Source organism: Nicotiana tomentosiformis, chromosome 2, assembly GCF_000390325.3.
Source record: "Nicotiana tomentosiformis chromosome 2, ASM39032v3, whole genome shotgun sequence".
Taxonomy (NCBI): Eukaryota; Viridiplantae; Streptophyta; class Magnoliopsida; order Solanales; family Solanaceae; genus Nicotiana; species Nicotiana tomentosiformis.
The window spans coordinates 21,904,999-21,931,197 of record NC_090813.1 but is presented as its reverse complement, the minus strand read 5'-3'; the positions used below and the strand labels follow the sequence as shown (position 1 = coordinate 21,931,197).

Genomic DNA, 26,199 nt, shown 5'->3' with positions numbered 1-26,199 from the left:
CCCGTTAATATTTTTCTAACGTAATAAATAGGAAATTGCGTACCTTCGTCCTCCCGGACTAAAACCACACTTACCGCCACTTCTGAAACCGTGAGGTAGACCAGCAATGTTTCGCCTTCTTTTGGTTTCGAGAGAAATGAAGGGCTTGATAAGTACTTCTTCAGATCTCTCAAAGCATGCTGGCACTCCGACGTCTATTCGAAATTGTTCTTCTTTTTTAGCAATGTAATGAAGCGATGGCACTGTTCCGACGACCGGGAAATGAACCTGCTCAAAGCTGCTAACCTTCCTATGAGTCTTTGGACTTCCTTCGCGTTTGATAATTGATCCGAGATATCGTCTATGGCCTTGATTTTGTTGGGGTTTACCTCAATTCCCCTTTGTGAGACCAGAAACCCCAGAAACTTACCGGAGCTGACCCCGAACACGCACTTTTTGGGGTTAAGTTTCATGTTATGCTTCCTCATGATATCTAATATTCCTTGCAAATGTTTAAGGTGGTCACCTGCATTCAAAACCTTAACTAGCATATCGTCTATATAAACTTCCATGGTTTTTTCTATTTGCTTTTCAAACATCTTATTTACGAGTCGTTGATAAGTGGCTCTGGCGTTTTACAACCTGAAAGGCATTACATTGTAACAATATATACCGAAATTTGTTATAAATAAAGTCTTTTCCTGATCTTCCGAGTTCATCTTAATTTGGTTGTACCCGGAATAAGCATAAAGGAAACTCATCAGTTCATGTCCGGTCGTGGCATCAATCATTTGATCGATATTTGACAGAGGAAACGAATCTTTCGGGCACGCCTTATTATGATCTTTATAATCTACACACATACGAAATTTATTGTTCTTCTTAGGAACTACTACTACATTGGCTAGCCAGTCTGGATATCTTACCTCTCTGACCGAACTGATTTTAAGCAAGCGGGTTACCTCTTCTTTGACGAATTTATTCCTGGCCTCAGCAATAGGGCGCTTCTTTTGTCGTACCGGTGGTACGTTGGGATCCAAACTCAGCTTGTGCATGACTATTTCTATCCGGATACCTGTCATATCCTCGTGCGACCATGCAAAACAATCAACGTTAATTTTAAGAAATTTAATAAAACCAGACCTGAGCTCGGGGTGCATTCCTGTTCCCAAGTGAAATTTTCTTTCTAAAAATTCTTCGAACAATGACACTTGCTCTAGCTACTCTGCCGTGGATTTTGTTGCGTCCCTTTTTTCGGAACTTGGAAATATCTCGACACCTGATATTGTTCTGACAATTTTGCCCCTAGAATAACCTCTTCTAACTCAGGATTAGGCGCTAGTTCCTGTAATTGCTATGTCGTGCACTTCTTCCCTTTGCTGCTGGAAACTGAGATTGCATTCATCTCCCTTGTTGCCGGTTGGTCACCTCTTATCTGCTTGATTCCTTCGGGCATTGGAAACTTCAGTAATTTGTGATACGTCGAAGGTGTGGCTTTCATCTCGTGTAGCCATGGCCTTCCTAAGATGATGATGTATCACATATCACCATCCACTACTTCGAAGAGAGTTGTTTTCATTACTCCTTCAGCGATCGTGAGCAACAGGATCTCTCCCCGGGTCATCACGCTCGCAAGGTTGAATCCAACAAGGAGTTTTGTTGCCGAAATAATGCTTCCGGTGAGTTTAGCTTGTTCCAATACCCTTTATTGTATGATATTAGCCAAACTTCATGGATCCACTAGAACACACTTAATTTTAAAATCTAACAAATTTAAAGAGATTACCAGTGCGTCATTGTGTGGTAACAGTAATCCGTCTGTGTCCTCCTCCGTGAACGTGATATCGTCTTCCTGGAGTCTTTTGCTGTGAGTTATCGATATGTTAGTCTTTTTTGCCACCGAAAAGGTGATTCCATTAATTTATTTTCCCCCAAAGATCATGTTGATCATCTGGCGTGTGGCTTCTTCTCCTGCTTTTGAAGATTCCGCGTTGTTGTGACCGTAATTGTTCTTAGCTCGATCACTCAAGAATTCTCGGAGATGACCATTCTTTAATAGCGTTGCCACCTCCTCCCGAAGATGTCGGTAGTCCCCTGTCCGGTGACCATTCGTCCCTTGGTATTCGCACCATAAATTGGGATCCCTCTGGCTGGAATCGGGCCTCATAGGTCTCAGGAATCGTGCTTCTTTAATATTCCTCATGGCTGACACTAGTTCCACTACACTGACATTGAAGATATATTCTGATAACCTGGGGTTAGAAAGATCTCGAGACCCCGTCGTTTGTTTATCTTGAAGTGATCTATTATTTCGATCACGATCAGTCCCTCTGTCAATGGTGAACTTGTTTGCTGCTCGAAATTTTCTACCACGGCCTTCGGTACGCTCGTAGGGCAAAAACCAACCCCTCGTAGTCCGTGTATCCGCGTCTTATTCATCTTTTGATTTTTCTTTGTTCTTCTCCCGTCCTTTGGCCGATGATGTAAAACCGACTTGGTCATCTTCGATCCTTATCTTCGACTCGTACCGATTGTGAACATCTACCTAGGTTGTTGCTTGAAACTTAAGCAAGCTCTCCTTCAGCTTCCGGGAAGCGTCTGAACTTCTCGGATTCAATCCTTTGATGAATTCTTCAGCTGCCCATTCATCTGGGGCGGCTGGGAGCAACATTCTTTCTTTCTAAAATTGGGTGACAAACTCTCATAACAATTCCGATTCTCCTTGTGCGATTGTGAATATGTCGGCCTTTCGGGCTTGCACCTTTCTGGGCCCGGTGTGAGCTTTAATGAAAGAATCTGCGAGCATCTAAAAGGAATCTATGGAATGCTCGGGCAGTAATGAATACCACGTTAGGGCTCCCCTCATGAGGGTTTCACCGAATTTCTTTAGAAACACAAACTCAATTTCATGAGGAGCTAGATCATTTCCTTTCACCGCCGTTGTGTAGGTGGTAATATGTACCTGTGGGTCTGAAGTTCCATAATAATTTAGAATTTTAGGTATTTTGAAATGGTTCGGGATCAGTACCGGTGTCGCACTTGGCTTGTACAGTAATTGAACATACTTCTTCGAGTTTGTGCATTTTAATACTGGTGGTGCGCCCGAGATTTGATCTATGCGGGCGTTCACTTCCCTCATGAACCGTAAAAGCTCATCTTTGAATGAATCGTTCTCGTTATTAAGACCCAATCTGCACCCCCCAGCCCCATCAGAGCCAACTTCACCCCTGGGAGTGTTGTTATCGATTCTCTATGTTGTTTGGTCTGCGGGAACAACGGGAGGAATCAGATCGCGTCTGTTTGCATTTGTGAGGCCCTATAAAATTTTTGCAAAAAAATAATGTTTCGTGGTGCCGAATTGGGCTTACGTGTTTGAGGATTGTATAAATTCGTCGCGGCTCAGATCTTTTAGGTTGAACAATGCACTGAGGGATAAAGGAAAATCATCCAGAGGATCGGTGATATGATGTATAAGCTTGAGCTACCACCTGGGATGTCATTAGTGCACCTGGTGTTTCATGTGTCTATGTTGAAGAAAGTAGTTAAGGACCCGAAAATCATTTTTTTGGCTGAGACTAGTTAGTGAGAAATTGACTTATGAAGAGATTCCAGTTTCTATTATTGATCGGCAAGTCCGAAAGTTGAGAAATAAAGAAATCACCTCCGTGAAAGTGTTATGGCAAAACCAACAAATTGAAGAGGCTACTTGGGAGGCCGAGGAAGAAATGAAGAAGAAGTATCCTTATTTGTTTGAATAACCATGTACTTATAAGTTGTACTCTATGAAAATGCTAAGAGTTACTTTCTATGAATTATGTATCATTTTTATCGTTGATGTTAAGGGTGTTCCTTTCTGGTAATATAATTGTTTGTGAGGCCACAATTAGTGTTGTTTTGTGTTATGTTACGTCGTTGGATTATATATATGTTGTTAGGATGTGTTTTTGGGGTGCTCTGACAGGTGGATAGGCCCAGTTACAGGGGAGGATCTAGCGAAAATTTTGGAAATTTAGGGAGTTAGCCAAATTTTGAAACTGACATGTGTGTGAATTAACAGTTGGGCCACATACGATGCTAATAATAGATTTTTACCCTCATTCGAGGACGAATGATCCTAAGTGGGGGAGAATGTAAGGCCCCATAAAAGTCTTGCAAAAAATAATATTTCGTGGTCCTTTATGCGACCGCAGAATTACTCTGCGGACCGTAAAATGGCCGCAGAGTGAGGCAGAAGAGGGGCAGTTTTGGATGTCATTCTGCAGTCGACTACGCGACCACAGAACTGTTCTGCGGTTCATTATGCAACCACAGAACGGGTTTGGGGGCCGCATAGTGACGGCAGACTCAGGCAAATTTTTGCTAGTTTTTGGACACCAATTATGAGGCCGATATGCGATCCGCATATCGATTATGCAGTCCGCATATCGATTATGCGATCGCAGACCTTGTTCCGGAGCTTCATTATTGGATTTTTATAACCCGACCCAACTTCGTTAAATAGACGCAATGGACCATTTTTGACCAAAAAAACTGACATTTTAGAGTGAGAGAGAGTGCCCTAGAGTGAGAAGGTGTTCTTCAATAATTGTTCTTCAATTCTTGCTCAAATTTTGGAAGATTAAGAAGGGAAACTCACTAAGTTTTCATCCTAGAGGTAAGATTCTACACCCTAACCCTCAATTTCGAATTTTGTCTAGAAATGGGTAGTTAGCAAGGTAATATTTGAGCATGAGAGTTGTTTATTTTACATGCATGTGTTATCAAAGGGTGTAGGAAGATTGTTGAGCTAAAAATGGTAAAGAATGGGTTATGGGATGATGGAATCCTCCATAAAAGGACCTTGAAACCTTAATGCACACCTAGTATTTAATAAAATGCTCAAATGAGCTAGAACCATGATCATCTTCCTAATTTTGGTTCAATTTGTCATATTTCTAAAATATATTGAAGTTGCTAAGAATTCCATAACATTTTAGAGTTTAAAAAAGCTCAATTGAGGTATGTTGGCTAAACCTTTCTCCTAGAATTGAATTCCATGGTATCCATGTAATCTATGTAAGTCCCGAATTGTTCATTATGAAAGTGGCTATTCTGAGTAAGAATGGGTTGAAAGATACATGTTCAATAAGTATCCCAAATGCTTTATCTATGTTATGTTATCAATTGAGGATGTGTTAAAAAAATATGGGCTGTGCATTAAAAATATTCGACTTCAAGTCAAGTTCAAACGAAGGCTATTATACCAAATTTTGTGGAGAATCTTTATGTGCCTTAGATTCTTAATTGCTCACATATGTACTACATGCCTTGATTTGAAATTTTATTGTTGTTGATGATGATATTGATGTTAGAAAGTGAAAGAGTGAGCATGAAATACTAAATACGACCAATGTGCCAAGAATAATTTTATAATTATGGCCATTAGTGCCAATAAAATGAAAGGATGTGAAAGAAGTATTAAATGCGATGATTGATATAAAAAGGTTGATGTCTCGAATCAGACAGCCTAGCCGATCGGGTCGTGATCGGACATCGTATCGCACACATAATGGTGATTGTGCTGGAAATTGTAATTGAAATGGTGATTGTGGTCGATGTCCCTAACGGATAGCCTAGCCAATCGGGCCGTGATCGGACTCTGTGTTAAAGACGGTGGTATTGATATTGAGAGTAATTGTGGTTGATGTCTCTAATGAGATAGCCTAGCCGATCGGGTCGTGATCGGACTCCGTGCTGAGAGTACGGTGGTATTGGTATTGTGAATAATGGTATTATGAACAATGGTATATCGATACTAAAAATCTCCCAATATGAGATATGGAAAATAGTTTGAACATTGTTTTGATCCTAAAGTGAGGTTTGATGTGTTTAAAGCTTCCATTGATATTATGATATTCTTGTTTGCATTATTATCATTCTATTGAGATGGTGTTTTGTCATTCATACTAATATTATTCCATGTGTACTAACGTCCTTTTTGTCGGGGGTGCTGCATCTTCAATGGATGCAGGTGGTTCCACAGCAGGAGACATTGATCAGTGATAGCGGTACATCCTCTTCCCAACTGACTTGGTGAGCCCCACTTTATTACTGGGTCATGTATCTTTTGTTCCTCGTGTATTATATTTTAGGTATAACCGGGGCCTTATTGCCAGTATTATCATAGTACTTTTTTGTATCTTTTAGAGGATCCGTAGACATAGTGTGGGTTGTATATTGGTGCTGGGGAAATCAAACTCGTTATGTTGTGTTGGAATTACTATTTCCTCTTCAGATTATGAAAAATATGTGTGAAATTGGGACTTTAAAACAAAGTAACTAATGGTAAGAAATTGGTATTGCAGATATGATCACTTTATTATTTGATTAACAAAAACATATATTCTCTTTATTCATGAATGAGTTTGGGTAGAAGGAAATCTAATAGGCTTGCTCGGTCGGGTTCACTCGGTTGAGCGCCGGTCGCGCTCCTCGGTTTTGGGGCGTGACAATCTTGGTATTAGAACCTAAGATTTTAAAGTGTCTTAGGATGTCTCGGAGCCGTGTCTAGTAGAGTCCTTATTATCGGTATGTTGTCGACCACATCTATAATTAGGATGCTATTTAGGCATTTAGGAATAATACCCCTCTTTCATGTTCTCTATCGTTCGATAAAGCTGATGGTAAGATTGTTCCTTCTTTAACTCGTGCTTTACTTTAACTTTCAGTACATGGCACCTAAGAAGAAGGCAAAAACTGGCCCAAGAGCCAATGTCACCCCGGGAGTGACAGTTGACCCTATAATTGATGATGCGGGTGAGCACCCGAGGAGTGAGAATATTCCTCCAGTTACTACACTGCCCGACTCTACTACAACTGATCAAACCACACCTATCCCTACACCTACCGAGGGTGCAATGGTCCCTCCAACTTATATACCAGTTCTACCTCCAGTTCCAGCTTCCGATTCTGGTGTTTTTGATGTTGATCTTAGGGAAGCCATACAGATATTGGCTCAGATAGTGGCTTCCGAGGCCCAGAGGTCAAATGTTGCACCCACTTCTTCCAGTCAGCCAGGTGATTCCACTAGTTCCTGGGTGAACATGTTTCTCCAGTTGGATCCTCCAGTGTTCACGAGTACTAACCCAGAGGAGGATCCCCAGGACTTCATTGATGAGATGCACAAGACTCTCCGAGTTATGTGTGCTACTGAGATAGAGGCAGTGGAATTGGCCTCCTACCGCCTGAAAGAGATGGCATATTCTTGGTTTGAACTATGGGAGGAGTCCCGTGAAGAAGGGAGCCCTCCGACAAGATGGGGAGAGTTTGTCGATGCCTTTATTGATTATTTCTAGTCTGTCGAGACTAAGGCAACCCGTACTGCTGAGTTTGAGAACCTGAGGTAAGGTAGCCTGAGTGTGTGGGATTACCATATAAGATTCGCGTACCTGTCTAAGTATGTTATTTACATGTTGCCCACTATGGAGGCTAGAGTGCGTCGATTTGTATAGGGCCTTAGTCCATTGGTAATTAATGAGGCTGCTATAGCAGCCTTGAATTCTGATATGAACTATGAAAAAATGGTGACATTCGCTTAAGCAACAGAGACTCGCAAATTAAGGGACAGAATGGAGCGCGAGGGTAGCAATAAGGCCCGGTCTGCGGGCAACTTGGGTGGTTATTCTGGTGGTGGAAAGTTAACATTCAGGGGAGGGTCGTCAGGGCCATCCCAGCCCTTTGCTCAGTCTTCGGCTAGTGCACCGCCATCAGGGCCCAATCAGCAGCAGCAGGGGAGCCGTTTCAGGCCCAGTTAGGGCAACAAGGGCTCCTATCAGCAGGGTCGTCATAATGGTAGATTCCAACAGCAAAGGAGGCCCCCATGCCCTAGATGTGGAAATATCACTTAGGAATATGCTACATGGACTTACCCATATATTATATATGCGGACTAAAGGGTCACATTCAGAGGGATTGTCGTTTGTCCCGCTAGGGTGCGGGTAGGGCCCCAGCACAGCTAGCCAATTCTGCAGCTTCTACATCCGCAACACCTCCTCCAGCTCGGGGCACTCCAACACCCGTAGGGCGTGGTGCAGCTAGGGGCAGAGCACAGAGTTCGGGAGGATTCGGCCGTTTTTATGCTATGAGGGGTCGCCAGAATTCAGAGGCTTCTCCAGACATTGTCACAGGTATATTGACTGTCCAATCTCATGATGTGTATGCTCTTATTGATCCCGGTTTCACTTTGTCATATGTCACACCTTATGTTGCTATGGAATTTGGGATAGAACCAAAATATCTTCATGAGTCGTTCTCTGTATCTACTCCGGTTGGTGAGTCTATTTTGGCCGCCCGAGTTTATAGGGATTGTGTTGTCACGTTGCGTGGCCGGGACATCGTGGACGATCTTATTAAATTGGGAATGGTCGATTTTGATGTGATAATGGGGATGGATTGACTTTATTCTTGTTTTTCCAAGCTTGATTGCCGAACATGACTGTTAGGTTCGAATTTCCAAATGAGCCAGTTATTTAGTAGAAGGGTGATGATGTAGTGCCGAAGGGTAGGTTTATTTCTTACCTTAAGGCCACAAAGATGATCAACAAGGGGTGTGTTTACCATTTGGTCCTGGTTACAGACACCGATGATGAGGCACCTACACTTGAGTCCCTGCCTGTTGTGAATGAATTTCTAGGAGTCTTTCCGGATGAGCTCCCTGGGATCCCACCAGACATGGAGATTAATTTAGGGATTGATGTGATGCCATACACGCATCTTATATCTATTCCACCCTACAGAATGGCACCGGCAGAATTGAAGGAGCTAAAGGAACAATTGAGAGATTTATTAGAAAAAGGTTTCATCCGACCGAGTGTGTCGCCTTAGGGCGCACCTGTACTCTTTGTAAGAAAGAAAGATGGGTCACTACATATGTGTATTGACTACTGGCAACTTAACAAGGTCACAATCAAAAATAAATACCCACTGCCAAGGATATATAACTTGTTTGACCAATTGCAAGGTGCTAAGTACTTTTCCAAAATTGATTTACGATCCGGGTATCACCAATTGAAGATCAGAGAGCAGGATGTTCCGAAAACAGCTTTTAGAACTAGGTAAGGGCATTTTGAATTTCTGGGGATGTCTTTTGGGCTAACAAATGTTCCAGCAGCTTTCATGGATCTTATGAATCGGGTTTTTAAGTTGTTCCTCGATTCCTTAGTGATAGTGTTCAGTGATGATATTCTTGTATATTCACGAAGTCGAGAGGACCATGTTGATCATCTCAGGGTAGTTCTGCAAACCCTGTACCAACACAAATTATATGCAAAGTTTTCAAAATGTGAATTTTGGCTAGAATCTGTCACATTCTTGGTTCATGTTGTCTCTAGTGAGGGAATTAAGGTTGATCCTCAGAAAATTGCAGTTGTAAAGAATTGACCGAGGCCTACAACCCCAACAGAGATCCACAGTTTCTTAGGCTTAGCGGGGTATTACAGAAAGTTTGTGGAAGGGTTCTCAACCCTTGCCTCTCCGTTGACTAAATTGACAGAAGGAAATTAAGTTCCAATGGTCAGATGCTTATGAAAGGAGCTTCTAAGAGTTGAAAGCAAGATTGACTACGACACCGGTATTGACCCTACTAGAGGGTATAGATGGATTTGTGGTATATTGTTATGCTTCAAAAATCGGGCTTGGATGTTTATTAATGTAACATGGCAAGGTTATACCTTATGCTTCTAGGCAACTCAAGAATCACGAAAAGAACTATCCAACACATGATTTAGAACTTGCGGCTGTAGTATTTGCATTGAAAACTAGGTGTCATTATTTATATGGGGTCCATGTGGATATATTCACGAACCATAAGAGCCTTCAATATATTTTCAAGCAGAAGGAATTGAATCTGAGGCAGAGAAGATGACTTGAGTTACTTAAGGACTACGACATTGAAATTCTATATCATCCGGGGAAGGCTAATGTTGTGGCGGATGCTCTTAGCCGGAAATCTATGGGTAGTTTAGCACACTTGGAGGCATACCAAAGGCCATGGGCCAAGGAAGTTTACCGATTGGATAGTTTGGGAGTACGTCTTGCGGACTCTAGTGAAGGAGGGGTAATTTTGCAAAATAGGGCTGAATCATCACTTGTTGTGGAAGTCAAGGAGAAATAATACAACGATCCATTGTTGGCACAATTGAAAGAGGGGATTCATAAACATAAGACCATGTCCTTTTCTCTTGGCATGGATGATAGTACACTAAGGTACCAAGGGCGAGTATGTGTTCCAAACGTGGATGGTCTCCGTGAAAGAATTATGACTGAAGATCACACTTCTAGGTATTCCGTACACCCGAGTTCTACAAAAATGTATCATGATCTTAAGGATGTCTATTAGTAGAATGACATGAAAAGGAATGTGGCGGACTTTGTGGTAAGATGTACGAATTGTCAGCAAGTAAAGGCCGAACACCAACGGCCCGGTGGGTTGGCACAGAACATAGAAATTCCAATGTGGAAGTGAGAAATGATTAATATGGACTTTGTGGTAGCATTACCGCACAGTCCGTGCAAGTTTGACTCAATTTGGGTGATTGTGGATCGACTCACGAAATCAACACACTTTTTTGCCGGTTAAGTCTACCTACTCAGCGGAACAGTATGCTCAGTTGTATATCAAAAAAATAGTCAGGTTGCATGGCACTCCAGTTTCTATCATTTCTGATCGGGGAGCACAATTCATGGCTAATTTTTGGAAGAAATTTCAGCAAGGTTTGGGTACTCAGGTGAATCTTAGTACAACCTTTAACCCGCAGACTGACGGGCAGACAGAGCGGACTATTCAGACGCTTGGGGATATGTTGCGCGCTTGTGTTTTAGACTTCAAAGGAAGGTGGGATGATCATTTGCCACTCATAGAATTTGCCTACAATAATAGTTATCATGCTAGCAATTAGATGGCACAGTTCGAGGCTTTATATGGAAGGAGATGTAGATCCCCTATTGGGTGGTTCGAAATTAGTGAAGCAGAGTTGATAGGGCCAGACCTCGTGCATCAGGCCATAGAAAAAGTTAAAATTATTAAGGAGCGGTTGAAGACTACTCAGAGTCATCAGAAGTCCTATTCGGATGTTCGTCGTAGGAATCTAGAGTTCAAAGAAGATGATTGTGTATTCTTGAAGGTTTCCCCCATGAAGGTTGTAATGCGATTTGGTAAGAAAGAGAAATTGAGTCCGAGGTATATCGGACCGTACAGAATCATCTAGAGGATCGGTGATGTGGCATACAAGCTTGAGCTACCACCTGGGATGTCATTAGTGCACCCGGCGTTTCATGTGTCTATGTTTAAGAAAGTAGTTGGAGACCCGACAATCATTGTTCCAGTTGAGACTATTGAGGTTAGTGAGAAATTGACTTATGAAGAGATTTCAGTTTCTATTATTGATCGCCAAGTCCAAAAGTTGAAAAAATAAAGAAATCACCTCCGTGAAAGTGTTATGATGAAACCAGCAAATTAAAGAGGCTACTTGGGAGGCCGAGGAAGAAATGAAGAAGAAGTATCCTTATTTGTTTGAATAACCATGTACTTATAAGTTGTACTCTATGAAAATGCTAAAAGTTACTTTCTATGAATTATGTATTATTTTTTACCGTTGATGTTAAGAGTGTTCCTTTCTGGTAATATAATTGCTTGTGAGGCCACAGTTGGTGTTGTTTTGTGTTATGTTACGTCGTTAGATTATGTATATGTTGTTAGGATGTGTTTCTCGGGTTCTCTGACATGTGGATAGGCCCAGTTACATGGGAGGCTCTAGCAAAAATTTTGGAAATTTAGGGAGTTAGCCAAATTTTGAAACTGATATGTGTGTGAATTAATAGTTGGCCACATACGATGCTAATAACAGATTTTTACCCTCATTCGAGGACGAATGATCCTAAGTAGGGGAGAATGTAAGGCCCTGTAAAAGTTTTGCAAAAAATAGTGTTTCGTGGTGCCGAATTGGGCTTACGTGTTTGAGGATTGTACTCTGACTTTTTGGGTTGAACAATGCACTGAGGGATAAAGGATAATTTTTGGCAGAGAAATGCATTTCTGCGGTCCATTATACGACCGCAGAATCACTATGCGGACCGCATAATGGTCGCATAGTGAGGCAGAAGAAGGACCGTTTTGGATGCCATTCTGCGGTCGACTATGCGACCGCAGAACTATTCCGCGGTTCATTATGCGACCGCATAACGGGCCTGCGGGCCGCATAGTGACCGCAGACCCAAGCATATTTTTGCCAATTTTTGGACACTAATTATGTGGCCGATGTGCGGTCCGCATATCGATTATGCGATCACAAACCTTGTTCCGGAACTTCATATTAAGTTTTTACAACCCGACCCAACTTCGTTAAATAAACGCAATGGACTATTTTTGACTAAAAATCTGACATTTTAGAGTGAGAGAGAGTGCCCTAGAGTGATAAGGTGTTCCTCAATAATTGTTCTTCAATTCTTGCTCAAATTTTGGAAGATTAAGAAAGGAAACTCACTATGTCTTCATCCTAGATGTAAAATTCTACACCCTAACCCTCAATTTCGAATTTTATCTAGAAATGGGTAGTTAGCAAGGTAATTTTTGGGCATGAGAGTTGTTTATTTTACATGCATGTGTTATCAAAGGGTGTAGAAAGATTGTTGAGCTAAAAATGGTAAAGAATAGTTTGTGGAATGATGGAATACTCCATAAAAGGACCTTGAAACCTTAATGCACACCTAGTGTTTGATGAAATGCTCAAATGAGCTAGAACCATGATCATCTTCCTAATTTTAGTTCAATTTGTCATATTTCTAAAATAGATTGAGTTTCTATGAATTTCGGAATATTTTAGAGATTAAAGAAGCTCAATTGAGGTATGTTGGCTAAACCTTTCTCATAGAATTGAATTCCATTGTATCCGTGTAATCTATGTAAGTCCCGAATTGCTTATTATGAAAGTGGCTATTCCAAGTAAGATTGGGTTGAAAGATACATGTTCAATAAGTATCCCAAATGCTTTATCTATGTTATGTTATCAATTGAAGATGTGTTAAAAATATGGATTGTGCATTAAAAATGTGCGACTTCAAGTCAAATTCAAACGAAGGCTATTATACCAAATTTTGTAAAAAATATCTATGTGCCTTAGATTCTTAATTGCTCACATATGTACTACATGCCTTGATTTGAAATGTTACTGTTGTTGATGATGTTGATGTTAGAAAGTGAAAGGGTGAGCATGAAATACTAAATACGGCCAACGTGCCAAGAATAATTTTATAATTATGGCCATTAGTGCCAATGAAATGAAAGGACGTGAAAGAAGTATGAAATGCGATGATTGATATAAAAAGGTTGATGTCTTGAATAAGACAGCCTAGCTGATCGGGTCGTGATCGGACACCACGTCGCACACGTGGTGATTGTGTTGGAAATTGTAATTGAAATGGTAATTGTGGCCGATATCCCTAACGGATAGCCTAGCCGATCGGGTCATGATCGGACTCCATGTTAAAGACGGTGGTATTGATATTGATAGTAATTGTGGTTGATGCCTCTAATGAGATAACCTAGTCGATCGAGTCGTGATCGGACTTCGTGCTGAGAGTATGGTGGTATTGGTATTGTGAATAATGGTATTATGAATAATGGCATATCGATACTAAAAATCTCCCAATGTGAGATATGGAAATTAATTTGAACACAATCTTGATCCTAAATTGAGGTTTGATGTTGTTTAAGGCTTCCATTGATATTATGATATTCTTGTTTGTATTTTTTATCATTCTATTGAGAGGGTGTTTTTTCATTCATACTAATACTATTCTATATGTACTAACGTCCCTTTTGTCGGAGGCGCTGCATCTTCAATGGATGCAGGTGATTCCACAGCAGGAGACATTGATCAGTGATAGCGGTACATCCTCTTCCCAACTGACTTGGTGAGCCCCACTTTATTACTGGGTCATGTATCTTTTGTTCCTCGTGTATTATATTTTAAGTATAGTCGGGGCCTTGTTGCCGGCATTATCATAGAACTCTTTTGTATCTATTAGAGGCTTCGTAGACATAGTGTGGGTTGTATATTGGTGCTGGGAAAATCAAACTCGTTATGTTGTGTTGGAATTACTATTTTTACTTCAGATTATGAAAAATATGTGTGAAATTGAAACTTTAAAACGAAGTAACTAATGGTAAGAAATTAGTATTCCAGACATGATCACTTTATTGTTTGATTAACGAAAATATATATTCTCTTTATTCATGAATGAGTTTGGGTAGAAGAAAATCTAATAGGCTTGCTCGGTCGAGTTCATTCGGTTGAGCGCCGGTCGCGCTCCTCGGTTTTGGGGCGTGACAGCATTATTCGAACACCTGATAGCGCCTGTTTCAGTTCCGTCATAACCTGATCCTGCCACGTGAGATGGCCTAGAATTACTGCCTGTTGCTCTTGCAGGATCCTCACAACATCCGCTACTTGCTCCTCGTCAGCATCATCGGGAGTTCTTTTTCGAACCTGTCAAGGGTACTGTCTGTCATGCACCAGCGTGGTGTCATTTCCCTCATTGCGGGTGTCACTTATTGAGTCCTCGAAATGAGGTTGATCCCCTTGAATTTCGGGGTTGTGTGCATCGTTAACAGTGTTATCTGCCATTTTTTGCGATTTTTTCTAAGATAAAATGGTCAAAACTCGTTAGTAAAAGAGATTAGGATCAATTTAATTGCACAACTGTCTAGGTCCCACGGTTGGCGCCAAACTGTTTACCCGTAAAACGGTACAGTTAAATTTATACGTGGTTTCTAGACAAGTGAACTAATTTGATCCTGAAATAATATAATAATTGAAGAAATACACAATACTTAATCTTAGAACGTAGATGAAATAGCAAAGATGATGATTCCGTGAACATGGTTCCCGAACACAACAATGATGAGATCTAAAAGCAAGAAAGTGAAATTGTACAAAGCTTTGTATAGAATATAGTATATGTTCTTGCCAGAAAATTTGTGTCCTTTACAATGATAACTGAGCTCACTATTTATAGTTATGTCTAGGAAAAATATCCTAGGATCATGCCCTCCTTTAATGCCAATTATGAGAGTCATTGATGAAGATGTAACGTTGAGTATATATGCCAAATTCTCTATAACGGACTGTCGCTCTTAACGCTGTAGATTATTCCTTAGTAAATGCTACCGTGCGCAGAGCATTTAATATACTTTTATGAACGTTATTCGTTCCGGTGACAAGCGCAGTGGCTGCGTTTGGTCATCAACCATCCCATCTTGGATTCCACGTGTCCTCTTTTTAGTCAGTCACGTGTCATATCATAAACTTTTATATATATAAGTTTATGCAAAAATGCATGAAGTTATCATTGTCTCAAGTTCATGAAAAAATACCTAAAGTTTGCTTGCTATCCAGTTGTGAAGTTAAGCAATTGGATATTTCCGCTAAACTAAATATTTTATGTACATATTCATATAATTGATTTTATTTTATTTGCTAGCTGTCCTTCATACTTTAAAAAGAACTGAATGATGCAATTGATTAAATGTAGATCTGTTTAATCAAAGGAAGAGTGATCGATTTTCACTAAATATTTTCTTTTTTATCCTTTTTTTAATTGATACACCCATGCACTATAAATTTTAAATTCGTCTCTAGGCGAATGACGTCTCATATTTTAAGTTGATTTAAAGCATATAAACTTTGTAAAAATTTAGAAACATCAGATACTTAAATGGGGTCTGGAAATACTATCTGTGCGCTCCCCAAGATAAATGCGGTATTTTTTATTTGTACTAATAATATGTGAGGCTAAAAACTATATTGACCCTGGTCCAAAGATAAATTGGGTGACGAAATTCGGGTCCAATATTCAAAGGAAATTGACTTCTATGCATTGGCCGGACTTTCCAAAGCAATTGGCAGTGTCACACAAAAAATGACAGGCAAGATTCATTGGCACTTCGTAATCACTAATTCGTTATTGACAAACTTCTATTGAATAAATTAATGAACTCATCTTTAATTGGTCTAGCTGTGTCACGCTACTCTCAAATCTCAATCATGTTGAGTCCTTTCTGATTATTTGTGTTCAAAAGTGAAGTTTTCTTTTATTATTTTATGGGAATACTATTTTGTTCTAAAGACAAGTCTAGTAGCGACGGGGAAGCGCTATACGTTTTTATGGGTGATCAAGATTTGATTCTTGCATCCACTCTCTTCATTGAGAAAGATAAGACTATTTATATTTGATATACTTATAATTTGAATAGTAGAAAATAATTTTAAAATTTTTTTAATTATTTTTTTATTTTAAAAAGAGTCATATAACTTAAATAAATATTTGTAATGAATTATAAACTTTTACTCTCTCCACGGACCATGACCTTTTTATTTCTTTATATTACTTGCTAAACTTTTCATGATAAGAGTAATATTGTCAACATATCAAAACTATTTTATACTTTTGGAATATCAAGAATGTGTATGGGGCCTTTTTATATATACTTACTTTTGGGACCACTACTTAAATTATATTTCTATCGCACAAAATTTTACAAAGTATATCCGCTCGGATCTGAAATAGTTCAATCTCTTCAATACAATTTCAGAAATTAAATTTGAAGTTCTTTTACTTTTCAAATGCAACTTTAGAAATTCGAATCTTAACTAGTTTAATCTCTTCAATGCAACTTCAGATTTTGAATCTTAAGTTCTCAAACATAAATTTCTTCTTCGAATTTTTAACAATCCAATATACAATTCAACGTTCAAATCTACTCCAAATGAGCTCAAAATTTAAAATATAACTTTCAAATATCATAAAACATAAATCCCAATCATCTAATTGTCAAGACAATAACAAATTTAATAAAATTATTTTACAACTAAGAAGAAGAAGAAATTGTAAGCACAAAAAAGTACTCAAATATTAGGTATTAGTTAAATTTATACAAATTCAATAGGTGACGAAAAAAATGAGCGCCATAACAATTTTTTTACGAATGTGTAAGGGGTAATAGTATTTTCAAGAGGAAAAGAAATTCCTTTGAGAAAAATGAATAAAAATACAAATATCTTCCAAATGTCCGAGTATAATATTGCGTTTGGGCCGTCTCTAAAGTAGCCGCCAAGCTGGAAGGCAAAATCAAAGACCAAAACAAAATAGAAAAATACAAAGAATATTAACATGTTATATGATAGGATTAAAATCTTAGACGCGTAAAATAAAAACAGAGGCAGAAAGAAGAAGATTCATTGCACAAACTGTGTAAAAATTGTCATTTTTGACTTCAAACGTATAAAGGAGAGTCAGAGGACCTGCCACTGACCTCACCTTCTTTCTTCCTCTCTTCTTTCTTCTACTCTCCTTTTACAAATAGCCCTCCCACAAAATTCCCCCCTTTTAATTCTCCTCAATTTTTCTTCCCAAAATTCTGGTTTCGTCAGATCTTCTTCAAATCTTGAAAAAAAAGAAATTGTATTTTATCGATGGCGTCCAACAAAGATGAGAAACAAAGCGGTAGCAGTAGTGGAGGCGGTTTCTTTTCCTCAATTGCATCGAGCTTGTCCAATTTAGGCAGTGCTATGTCTAAATCTGTTAATGGGTAAAAAAACCCTAATTTTATCCCCTCTTGTGATTATTAATTTTATTTATGCCGGAGTTTAGTGTCTAATTGAAAATATCCTGCAGATCCGAAACTTTTTATTTTTATTTTGTTTTTATTGTTCCTTTATTTCCCCCCTAATATCCTAAGTTGAAAATTTTGCTCGTCTTTACCTCAAAATTCATTTCTTTTACTGATTAGGTGTTTTGCTGATGTGGCAAGTTCAAAATTCTGATTTTTTTTTGTATTATTTTGCTTTGGGTGCTCAAAGAATCTTCATTTTTCATTTATGTGCATAAAGTTATAATTTTTTTTTTCATTTGCAACTTGAACTTGTAACAATGGCTGTTGAGTGAATAAGTTATTTCTGTATAACTGCTTAGCTGTTTAGGTTAAAGAATTAGCCTATGAAATTTGTTTAAATGAAATTAGCTGTAAGCTTGAAGGAGCTATGCCTTATTTCTTGAATTAGCTGATCTGTCAAGCATATTGATGTGATTTATTCCGACTTCCAACTGAGGCTAATAAACTAAATATTTCTCTAAGATGCCGCTTAATTGACACACAATGCACTTGACAACAGAAGGAAATTGAGACGCGCAGAGGTTAAAACTTTTTTTGTAAGATAAGGTAATGGACTACACAGAGGTTAAAACTTGATGCCCATACGAGATGTATTTCAAGAATTAAAACTTTCCTCGAACTAGTTAGAATTAAATGGAGTAGTAGCTGAGTTAGCACAATGAAAAAATGAACAGGGAAAGTTGTTGGCCTATCTTTGTCTCGTATGAAAACATGACCCTCACCAGCCTGTTTACGATCCCCGTATTATTTCTAGCGTGAAGCAAGAAATGTAGGTGATATAGTAAATTTTGCCTCCCTTTGAAACATGAAGGTGCAAGGAATTTTAAGTTATGGTGACAGTTTACCCTCCATGTAACTGCGGCATTAATTTGTTACTCACTATTTATGCATGCTGATAATAAATTGCTCTGTGTCTTCCCTACCTCTTGAAATTTTTTGATCTTAGGAAGCTTTCCCATATATGATACCAGATGAGACAGCATACAAACGTTTATATTTATGCACAGAATGCATTTATCCTTTTACATTTTAATTCCAGCATGTGAGCTGAAGATTTAATATCTTGCTACAGAAAATGTGAAGTTTTATACAGCGATTCTCCTTTTTTTTTGGCTCTTATGGGCTTTAGTGAAAATTTGATCAATTTTCCATTAAATCTGCGTACTCTGTTATTTAGAAAGATTGAATCTTATGATATGTTATATCTTTTCCTTGGTTTTAGTAAGTTTTGATTTCTCTGGGCGTTTTAGTCATAAGCTGTTATTCCTGTTCCAGCATGCTTGGTTATGAAGGGCTGGAAGTTGTAAATCCTGAAGGAGGCAATGAAGATGCTGGTGCTGAAGCCCAACGAGGAAGATGGAAGGCAGAGGTACTAGCCCTCTTCCTCTCTAATCCTGAAGGGTTGGATGTGTCCTAGGTGTTTGAGTAGCTGTCTCATTATTTATCCTTTTGCTATAATATGTAAAGAGAATGGGGTTTCTTGTTTCCCTACTCCCTTTTTTGGATCAATCAATTGTTTATACCTCCATTATATTTTTGGGAAAAATGTTGCCCTGACTACTACTTATGGACAAGATAAAAGCTTAAGACCTGCACCCTTCCTCATAATTATCCAAAACTCTAGGAAGCACACCCCAGCTTTGCTTCATCTCCTTTTGCAGCCATCTCCAAATAAAACTTTCAATTCAGTCGATGCATATGTATGCTGTTCGCATTTGGATCTATAATTACCCGAAAGCTATTTACTCGGGGTAAATGCTAGTTTCCGGGTGGTTAATATACTTGATGTCTTTCATATAATTATGAACTCCATGGGACTTATATCAATGCCCAGACAACTTAACCTGTTGGAGCTGACATAACACACAACATGAGCCACCACTTTTAATGGAAGCTTGTGAAGGGCAGATAGATGGAACTTCTAGAAGAAAATTGTAAACTAGACCTTTCCTCATGGGAGAACCAAGCAAGCGATGAGTGCTAGTGCTAATGCCGTTGTTTCTCCCCCCCCTTTTTCCACATTTGACTCCTGACAATTATATTAACTTAGTTTTAAATTTGGAAACGAATAATTTCAGATTCTTTATGACTAACCGACTTTTGTCTATGGGAAGCTAAATAGGAGCAGCAGCACCAATGATTTTTTTGGGGGCAGTTGTAGAGTTTTTGTTGAGCACATTCACACTTCTGAGGTTTCTTGCAGGATCGCGATAATTATTGGAAAATGATGCAGAAGTACATAGGCGCTGATGTTACCTCGTTGGTGACATTGCCGGTTATTATTTGTGAGCCTATGACCAACCTTCAAAAAATGGCAGAGGTGTGTTTTCAATTAATTGTAGCTTACTGTTGTATTTTGCTTTTTTTGTTTTTTTTATTTTTAAAAGTTGAGGATTATACTGATGTAGCAATTCTATTGACAGTTGATGGAATACGCCTATCTGCTGGACTTGGCAGATGAGTGCGACGACCCACACATGAGATTAGTGTATTCCGGTAAACAATCTATTGCAGCAGTGCTAAGCATCACTCTTATTTTAAATCCAGTATCTCTTGCTTAGATATGCTACAGCTAACAATTTCATTTTCTAGCCTCGTGGTTCATATCCGTATACTATGCCTTACAACGCACATGGAAGCCCTTCAACCCCATTCTTGGTGAAACTTATGAATTGGTTAACCACGCTGGAATCACATTTATTGCTGAGCAGGTGAGTCGTGTAGTGAATGCTTCGCCAGGATCACATTTTAACTTGTCCATGGTTTCCTTGTCAGATGTGAGCAATTATTACTACTATTTTTGTGCTGATGATAGTGAGTCTTGTACTATCAGGTTAGTCATCACCCCCCAATGGGTGCAGCACATGCAGAAAATGAACATTTCATTTATGATATAACCTCGAAGGTGAAGACCAAATTCTTGGGAAACTCAGTTGAAGTCTATCCACTTGGCAGGTATGACCTATTATATCAAATTTCCAGTTTAAGAGAGCGTGTTTGGTTGTTTTGTTGATTTGACCTTAAGAACCTTTGAAATACCCAAAATTATGGAGAGGAAGAAGTTAATAGTTCTTCATAATTACGCAAGGAGTTCGGGGAGTTGCTCTTGGAGGACCTTAAAAATAGAAGCATCTTTCTTTAACCGCTAGGTTCTGTTAGAAACATGTGAACATTTGTGTAACAGATATGATAATGCAAGTTCTTACAAGTTTACTTCTGGTTGGATGATGGTTCCTCTTGCTTTTTTGCGAAGTCTGAGTGATGCTTAATTGTAGAATTGGAACTATTTAGTAAGGTTCAGGAAGTGGCGGAAATGTTCACTAGCATGCAGGATAATGTTTCAGATAAGTTATTTGATAGCTAATTATCTATGGGGTCATTTGGAAGATGAAGTTCATGCCTTTTTGGCAACCTGTCTCCGAAGTAATAGCTGAAAAGACAGCATGCACAAACTTGATACATTGCGAGATCTACTACTCTTTTTTCTCTTCCTGTAACATTATCCACTTTATTACTTAATTAGAGATAGTTTCAACAGTTACCTAGCCCCTATTTCTCGTTCCAGCTAAAAATGTTTAGTTATGTTGCAAATGGTGGACCAAGTCCTTCTTTATCTTCAATTTGGTTCATTCTATTGATGTGCAGGTCAAGGCTCACACTGAAAAAATCTGGTGTTGTCCTAGATTTAGTGCCTCCTCCAACAAAAGTTCACAATCTTATTTTTGGTAGAACTTGGATCGATTCGCCTGGGGAGATGATCTTGACGAACCTGACGACAGGGGATAAAGTGTTATTGTATTTTCAACCTTGTGGCTGGTTTGGGTATGATTGATATCATTACTCTTCTCTTCACTAATGTTTCATTACAACAAAGTGCTTGAATACTTGCCCTTTCCATGGATGAATCTTTTTCAAGACACCTTTTAGATCAATTAAGAATCCACTACTACATAGTGTAAAAGGATGGTTTTCCCTTCAAATTTCTTTCACTTATTCTGGTAATGCTTAGCAAAAAGTACTGATTGCTCTCATTCTTCACCTCCAAATAGTTCTAGGTGGTCCTTACTTAAATTAGTGCATAGTGGAAGAGAGAGTTCAAGGGATAAATGCCCGACATAAAATTTGTAATACCCAAGGATGCAATAAGGTCTCGGTTGGAAGCTCACCTTTTCCATTAGTGTTGTTTCCTAATAGGATGAAATCCTGTGCTTGTTTCCTTGTGAAGATTTGACTTCGAGATCCAGTTTCTTGGAGAGTTTGTGATTGAACCCAAGTTGCTTATAGCAATTATGACTTGTTGCCAACTCTGTGGTCTATCAAAGAAACTATCTTTTATGTGCTTGGCTTTAGTTAAATATGTCAATGTTGTGATTTACTCTATTTCTTCGAGTAAACATGTTGGTATTTCTAGCTTTCATTTATATAGTTGTCAGACTAGCTTTAAAGTAAAAGCATATTAAGTCCTTATTGTACTGTGCTATTAGCGGGCTATGAAGCTGTCCTGCACCAAGTCCTGTTTCCAGGTGAACGGGTTCATTACCTACCGGAATGGTAAATGTTACTGTAGTGTTGTTTTCTATATCCAGGTCCTAAGACAGCTAAATACATATTTGTTGCCAATTGAGAGGTTGTACAGAAGATGTTCTCCCTTAAGTTCCCTTTGCTTCTTATTTTTCCGTGTTTTTTCTTTATACACCTGATTGCCTATCAAATATTTTTCTTCTCTTCCTTTTTTCCCTTTTGATTTTTCTTAACTATCATGTTTTTGGCAGTGCTGGTCGCTATGAAGTTGATGGATATGTTTACAACAGTGAGGAAGAACCCAAAATTTTGATGACTGGAAAATGGAATGAATCTTTGAGTTATCAACCCTGTGATTTGGAAGGGGAACCCCTGCCAGGCAGCACAATGAAAGAGGTAAAATTCACCTTTCTTTAATTGTAACCCCTGGTCCAATGCAACTTTTCTTTTGCCATCTTTTCCTAAGCTGAAATTCATTTGCTTTGATTAATCGTAACCCCTAGACAGATCCTTCTTTTGTGTTGGCTTCTTTTTCTCTTCATGACTTGAAGTGTGTTGAGTCTTCCAGAGTTTGCAATAGTATTTAAAGTTTGTCGACCAAAATTAGTTAGAGAGAGATTAAAGTATGTGTCATGTTTGCCATTTTCAAATTGTCGCTAGGATAGATTACAAAATACTCCATGCTTGATTTGGAAAGTCCTCCTCTTGCTGAAGCAAGCCACAGAGTCCAAATTTCTGAAGAAATCGAATTTAAACATAAGATTCTTAAAATATAAATTATGCGGTTGTAGGCTTGTAGTTAACGTGATAGTAAACATTGCTACTTTTGACCTTTAAATCCCCTTGTAAAGAAAGAAAGAAAGGAAGGAAGGAAAGAGGATAGCTTACAGAAATAGACATAGTTACCTGCTTTGCTGAAAATGTCTGATATAAGATACGATATCTATCATTTATGGAGATTTCCATACTAAATCTTCCAAGTCTGTGTTCCTGTGTTTACTTAACTTTAAAATTTTCGGCTTAGTATCCAAGTAAAGTAAATATCTTATTGGTGGAGCAAATAATGCTTAGGACATCTTATATACAGGTATTGCTATGACTACGTTTTAAAAGTATGAAAGTTGAAAGTGGAAAAAAGCACGCAAAGAAACACTAGGCCATTCTAGAAATACATATTTACACACAGGTGCTTCCATGACTCATTTTAAAAACAGAGACATGAAAAGTGGAGGCAAAGGCACTCTAGGCCTGTGCACATGTACGAATATGTCAAAGTTGGGAAAATTTATATTTATAAATTGAATGCTTGAATTGATTTGAACTGAAATCTTATGTGGTGCAAGTGTTTTGGTTCATCAGGTTGCATCTTATGGCATCTACAATATAATTGTGGTCAGGTGAAAATCACGGACCATTAATTTATTCAAGTATTCACATGCAAATTCTTTGCTTGTTTCAGGTCTGGAGAGCTGCTGATGCTCCTAAAAATGACAAATTTCAGTATACACATTTTGCTCACAAGATTAACAGCTTTGATACTGCACCTAAGAAGTTATTAGCATCTGATTCTCGCTTGCGCCCTGATCGTTACGCACTCGAGAAAGGTGACTTGTCCAAAGCTAGTTCAGAAAAGAGCCGGTATGTCTCTCTTCTTTCTCTCTTTCTCTCTAAGGTGCCTTTGTCAATCTGCATGTTACTTTCTTTACTTCTCTGTGCATTGTGAGCTTTTAGAAATTCAAATTTCAATTTAGAGCATTAGACCTTTCGGTGGCATGAAATTGTTGTCAGAATAATAAAGACTCCACTTCTCCTCTAATTATATCCTTACTTTCTAGTGAGCCACATTTGCGCACACGGTCCTGATGTTAAAAGATGACTGTCCAGTTTGTTACATTTGATGTATCAATTGTCATCCTGGGGTGGACTTTAGGGTTTCTCCATGAATCCCATTTCCTTGTTGATCGTAGACATTTCCTAAAAAGAAAAAAAGGAATTGCCACAATTTAAGGATACTTGTAAAGTATTGATCTAATCTATCTTCATTAGTGCACTTTGACGGGAAAGAGGGGACAAAGAAACAAAACTACCAGGCTGTACTAGTTAATATTACGCAGCAAAACAAACAGTCCATGCTTCCATGCTTCCATGCTTAACAACTCGCATAAAAAAGTTCTTGTTTTAACGCTCGCAAAATATTCTTGGTCGAACAAGAAATTAACCCCTCTCGTGTCTCCATGTTGAAAGATCACGTCTTCCGTTAGTGCATGTTTAGTTATTTGCTATTCGGCTGCAATTGTCTAAGCCTCTTACCCTTTACTGGTGTATTTGATTTTATTGATTCAGTTTGGAGGAGAGGCAGAGAGCTGACAGGAGAACAAGAGAGGCCAAGGGCGACGAATTCAAACCAAAATGGTTCAACTTATCAAATGAAGTTTGCCCTACACCTTGGGGTGATTTGGAGGTGTATGAGTACAACGGCAAATATCATGAACATCGCGCTGCTATTGATAGTTCTGACCATGGTGAAGAGGCTGATGTTAAAACGACTGAGTTTAACCCCTGGCAATATGAAGATTCAGTAGCTTCTGCATAATAGTTGTTTCTCTTGTCTGTATCTTGTGCTTTTCTTGCAATACCTTTTTTTTTTTTTTTAACTGTATTAGACCTATATTAGGTCTGCATTCTTTTCGCAGGGAGTTAATTCCTACATTTTATCTACTTGAGATTGATAAAAGTTTTGTACATATAGTCGCATTGAAAGTATGGCTCTGAGAATGTTTCTTATGCGTGCAACAAGTAGCATTAATAGACTATCTAAATCCACTCTAGGTTCAGTGACATACTTGATGGACGGAAGCAGATTTCCTAGTCATCAAACTATTCCCAGTGATAAGTTAATCACTTTTTCATTGAAATAGATTTTTTATCTGAAAGTACGATGTATATCTTATGGTTCAAGTAAAAGGTGCTTGGGAATAAGTTGAATATTTTTACTGCATTGTTTTACAAGGCTATGGTAGACCTTTTTCTTAAATTTCGTTTCTCATTTATTGGTGCTTATTATTCATCGGATACGGAATAGGAACAAGGCATTTACACTTACAGCGTGAGTCGAGTTGACTTTGATTTTTCAATTACCAAATCAAACTAATGGTGTCGGAATTTTAAATCTATAAATCAAACCAACTAAGTTGGGTTTTTCAATTTCGATTTTTCTCAAATTTTTTGATTTTTTTTCGGGTTTTTAGATTTTTTTTTCTGGTAAAGTCTTAATAGCACAAAATATGTAACTTGTGCTTCAAATATTTATTTAGTCCTAGTAAGATACAACTATATAATATATTTTTCCATGAAATTAACACAATTATATGAGATAAGTCATAGCATTATACTAAAATATTTAATGACAAAGATAATAAAATTGCAATATACATATATTGCTAATTAATAAGCCATAATAAAAATTAACATAATTCAAAAATACTATATAGGTCATGCTAAAATAAGTACAACTAATAAGTACTATTAATTACATAACTAAGTACTAAAGAAAAAGATAAACTAAGTTATGCATTTTCATTATAAACCAATGTAAAACTAAAAAATAGATATCAAACACTCTCGTCATTCCCAGTGTTGAATTGAAGCATCAGTATTGATTTAAATTTTATTTGAATTACTACATTAATGGGCTATAAAATTTATTTACCATTCAAGAATATTAAGTCAAAACTTGAAATAATACGTTAGAAAATAAAACTGTGAAAATATTTATAAATTACATTACAATAAATATTTATATGTATAATTTTTTTTTAATTTTTTTATATAAATGTACTATAGGGTTAGTTTGGTTCCGATTTGACTTTTTTTTAGTTAAAACCAAACCAAACCAAACCAATTATGGCCAGGTTGTTTTTTTCAATACCAAATCAAATCAAACCAAACCACAATCAAGTATTTTTTTTTTTGATTTGACTTAAATTATCGGT

The 26,199-nt window shown here is 38.1% G+C and overlaps 1 protein-coding gene across 1 annotated transcript; it reads left to right on the top strand.

The window, feature by feature from the left end:
- Positions 1–17,283: 17,283 nt before the first annotated feature.
- On the top strand, positions 17,284–24,967 carry LOC104104154 (oxysterol-binding protein-related protein 3A). Its single transcript, XM_009612159.4, has 10 exons — positions 17,284–17,602; positions 18,962–19,055; positions 19,890–20,006; positions 20,110–20,182; positions 20,279–20,397; positions 20,520–20,641; positions 21,332–21,508; positions 22,459–22,603; positions 23,667–23,845; positions 24,551–24,967. Exons 1-10 carry the CDS (start codon positions 17,487–17,489, stop codon positions 24,798–24,800), a joined length of 1,392 nt encoding a protein of 463 aa, XP_009610454.1. The 5' UTR covers positions 17,284–17,486; the 3' UTR covers positions 24,801–24,967.
- Positions 24,968–26,199: the final 1,232 nt, after the last annotated feature.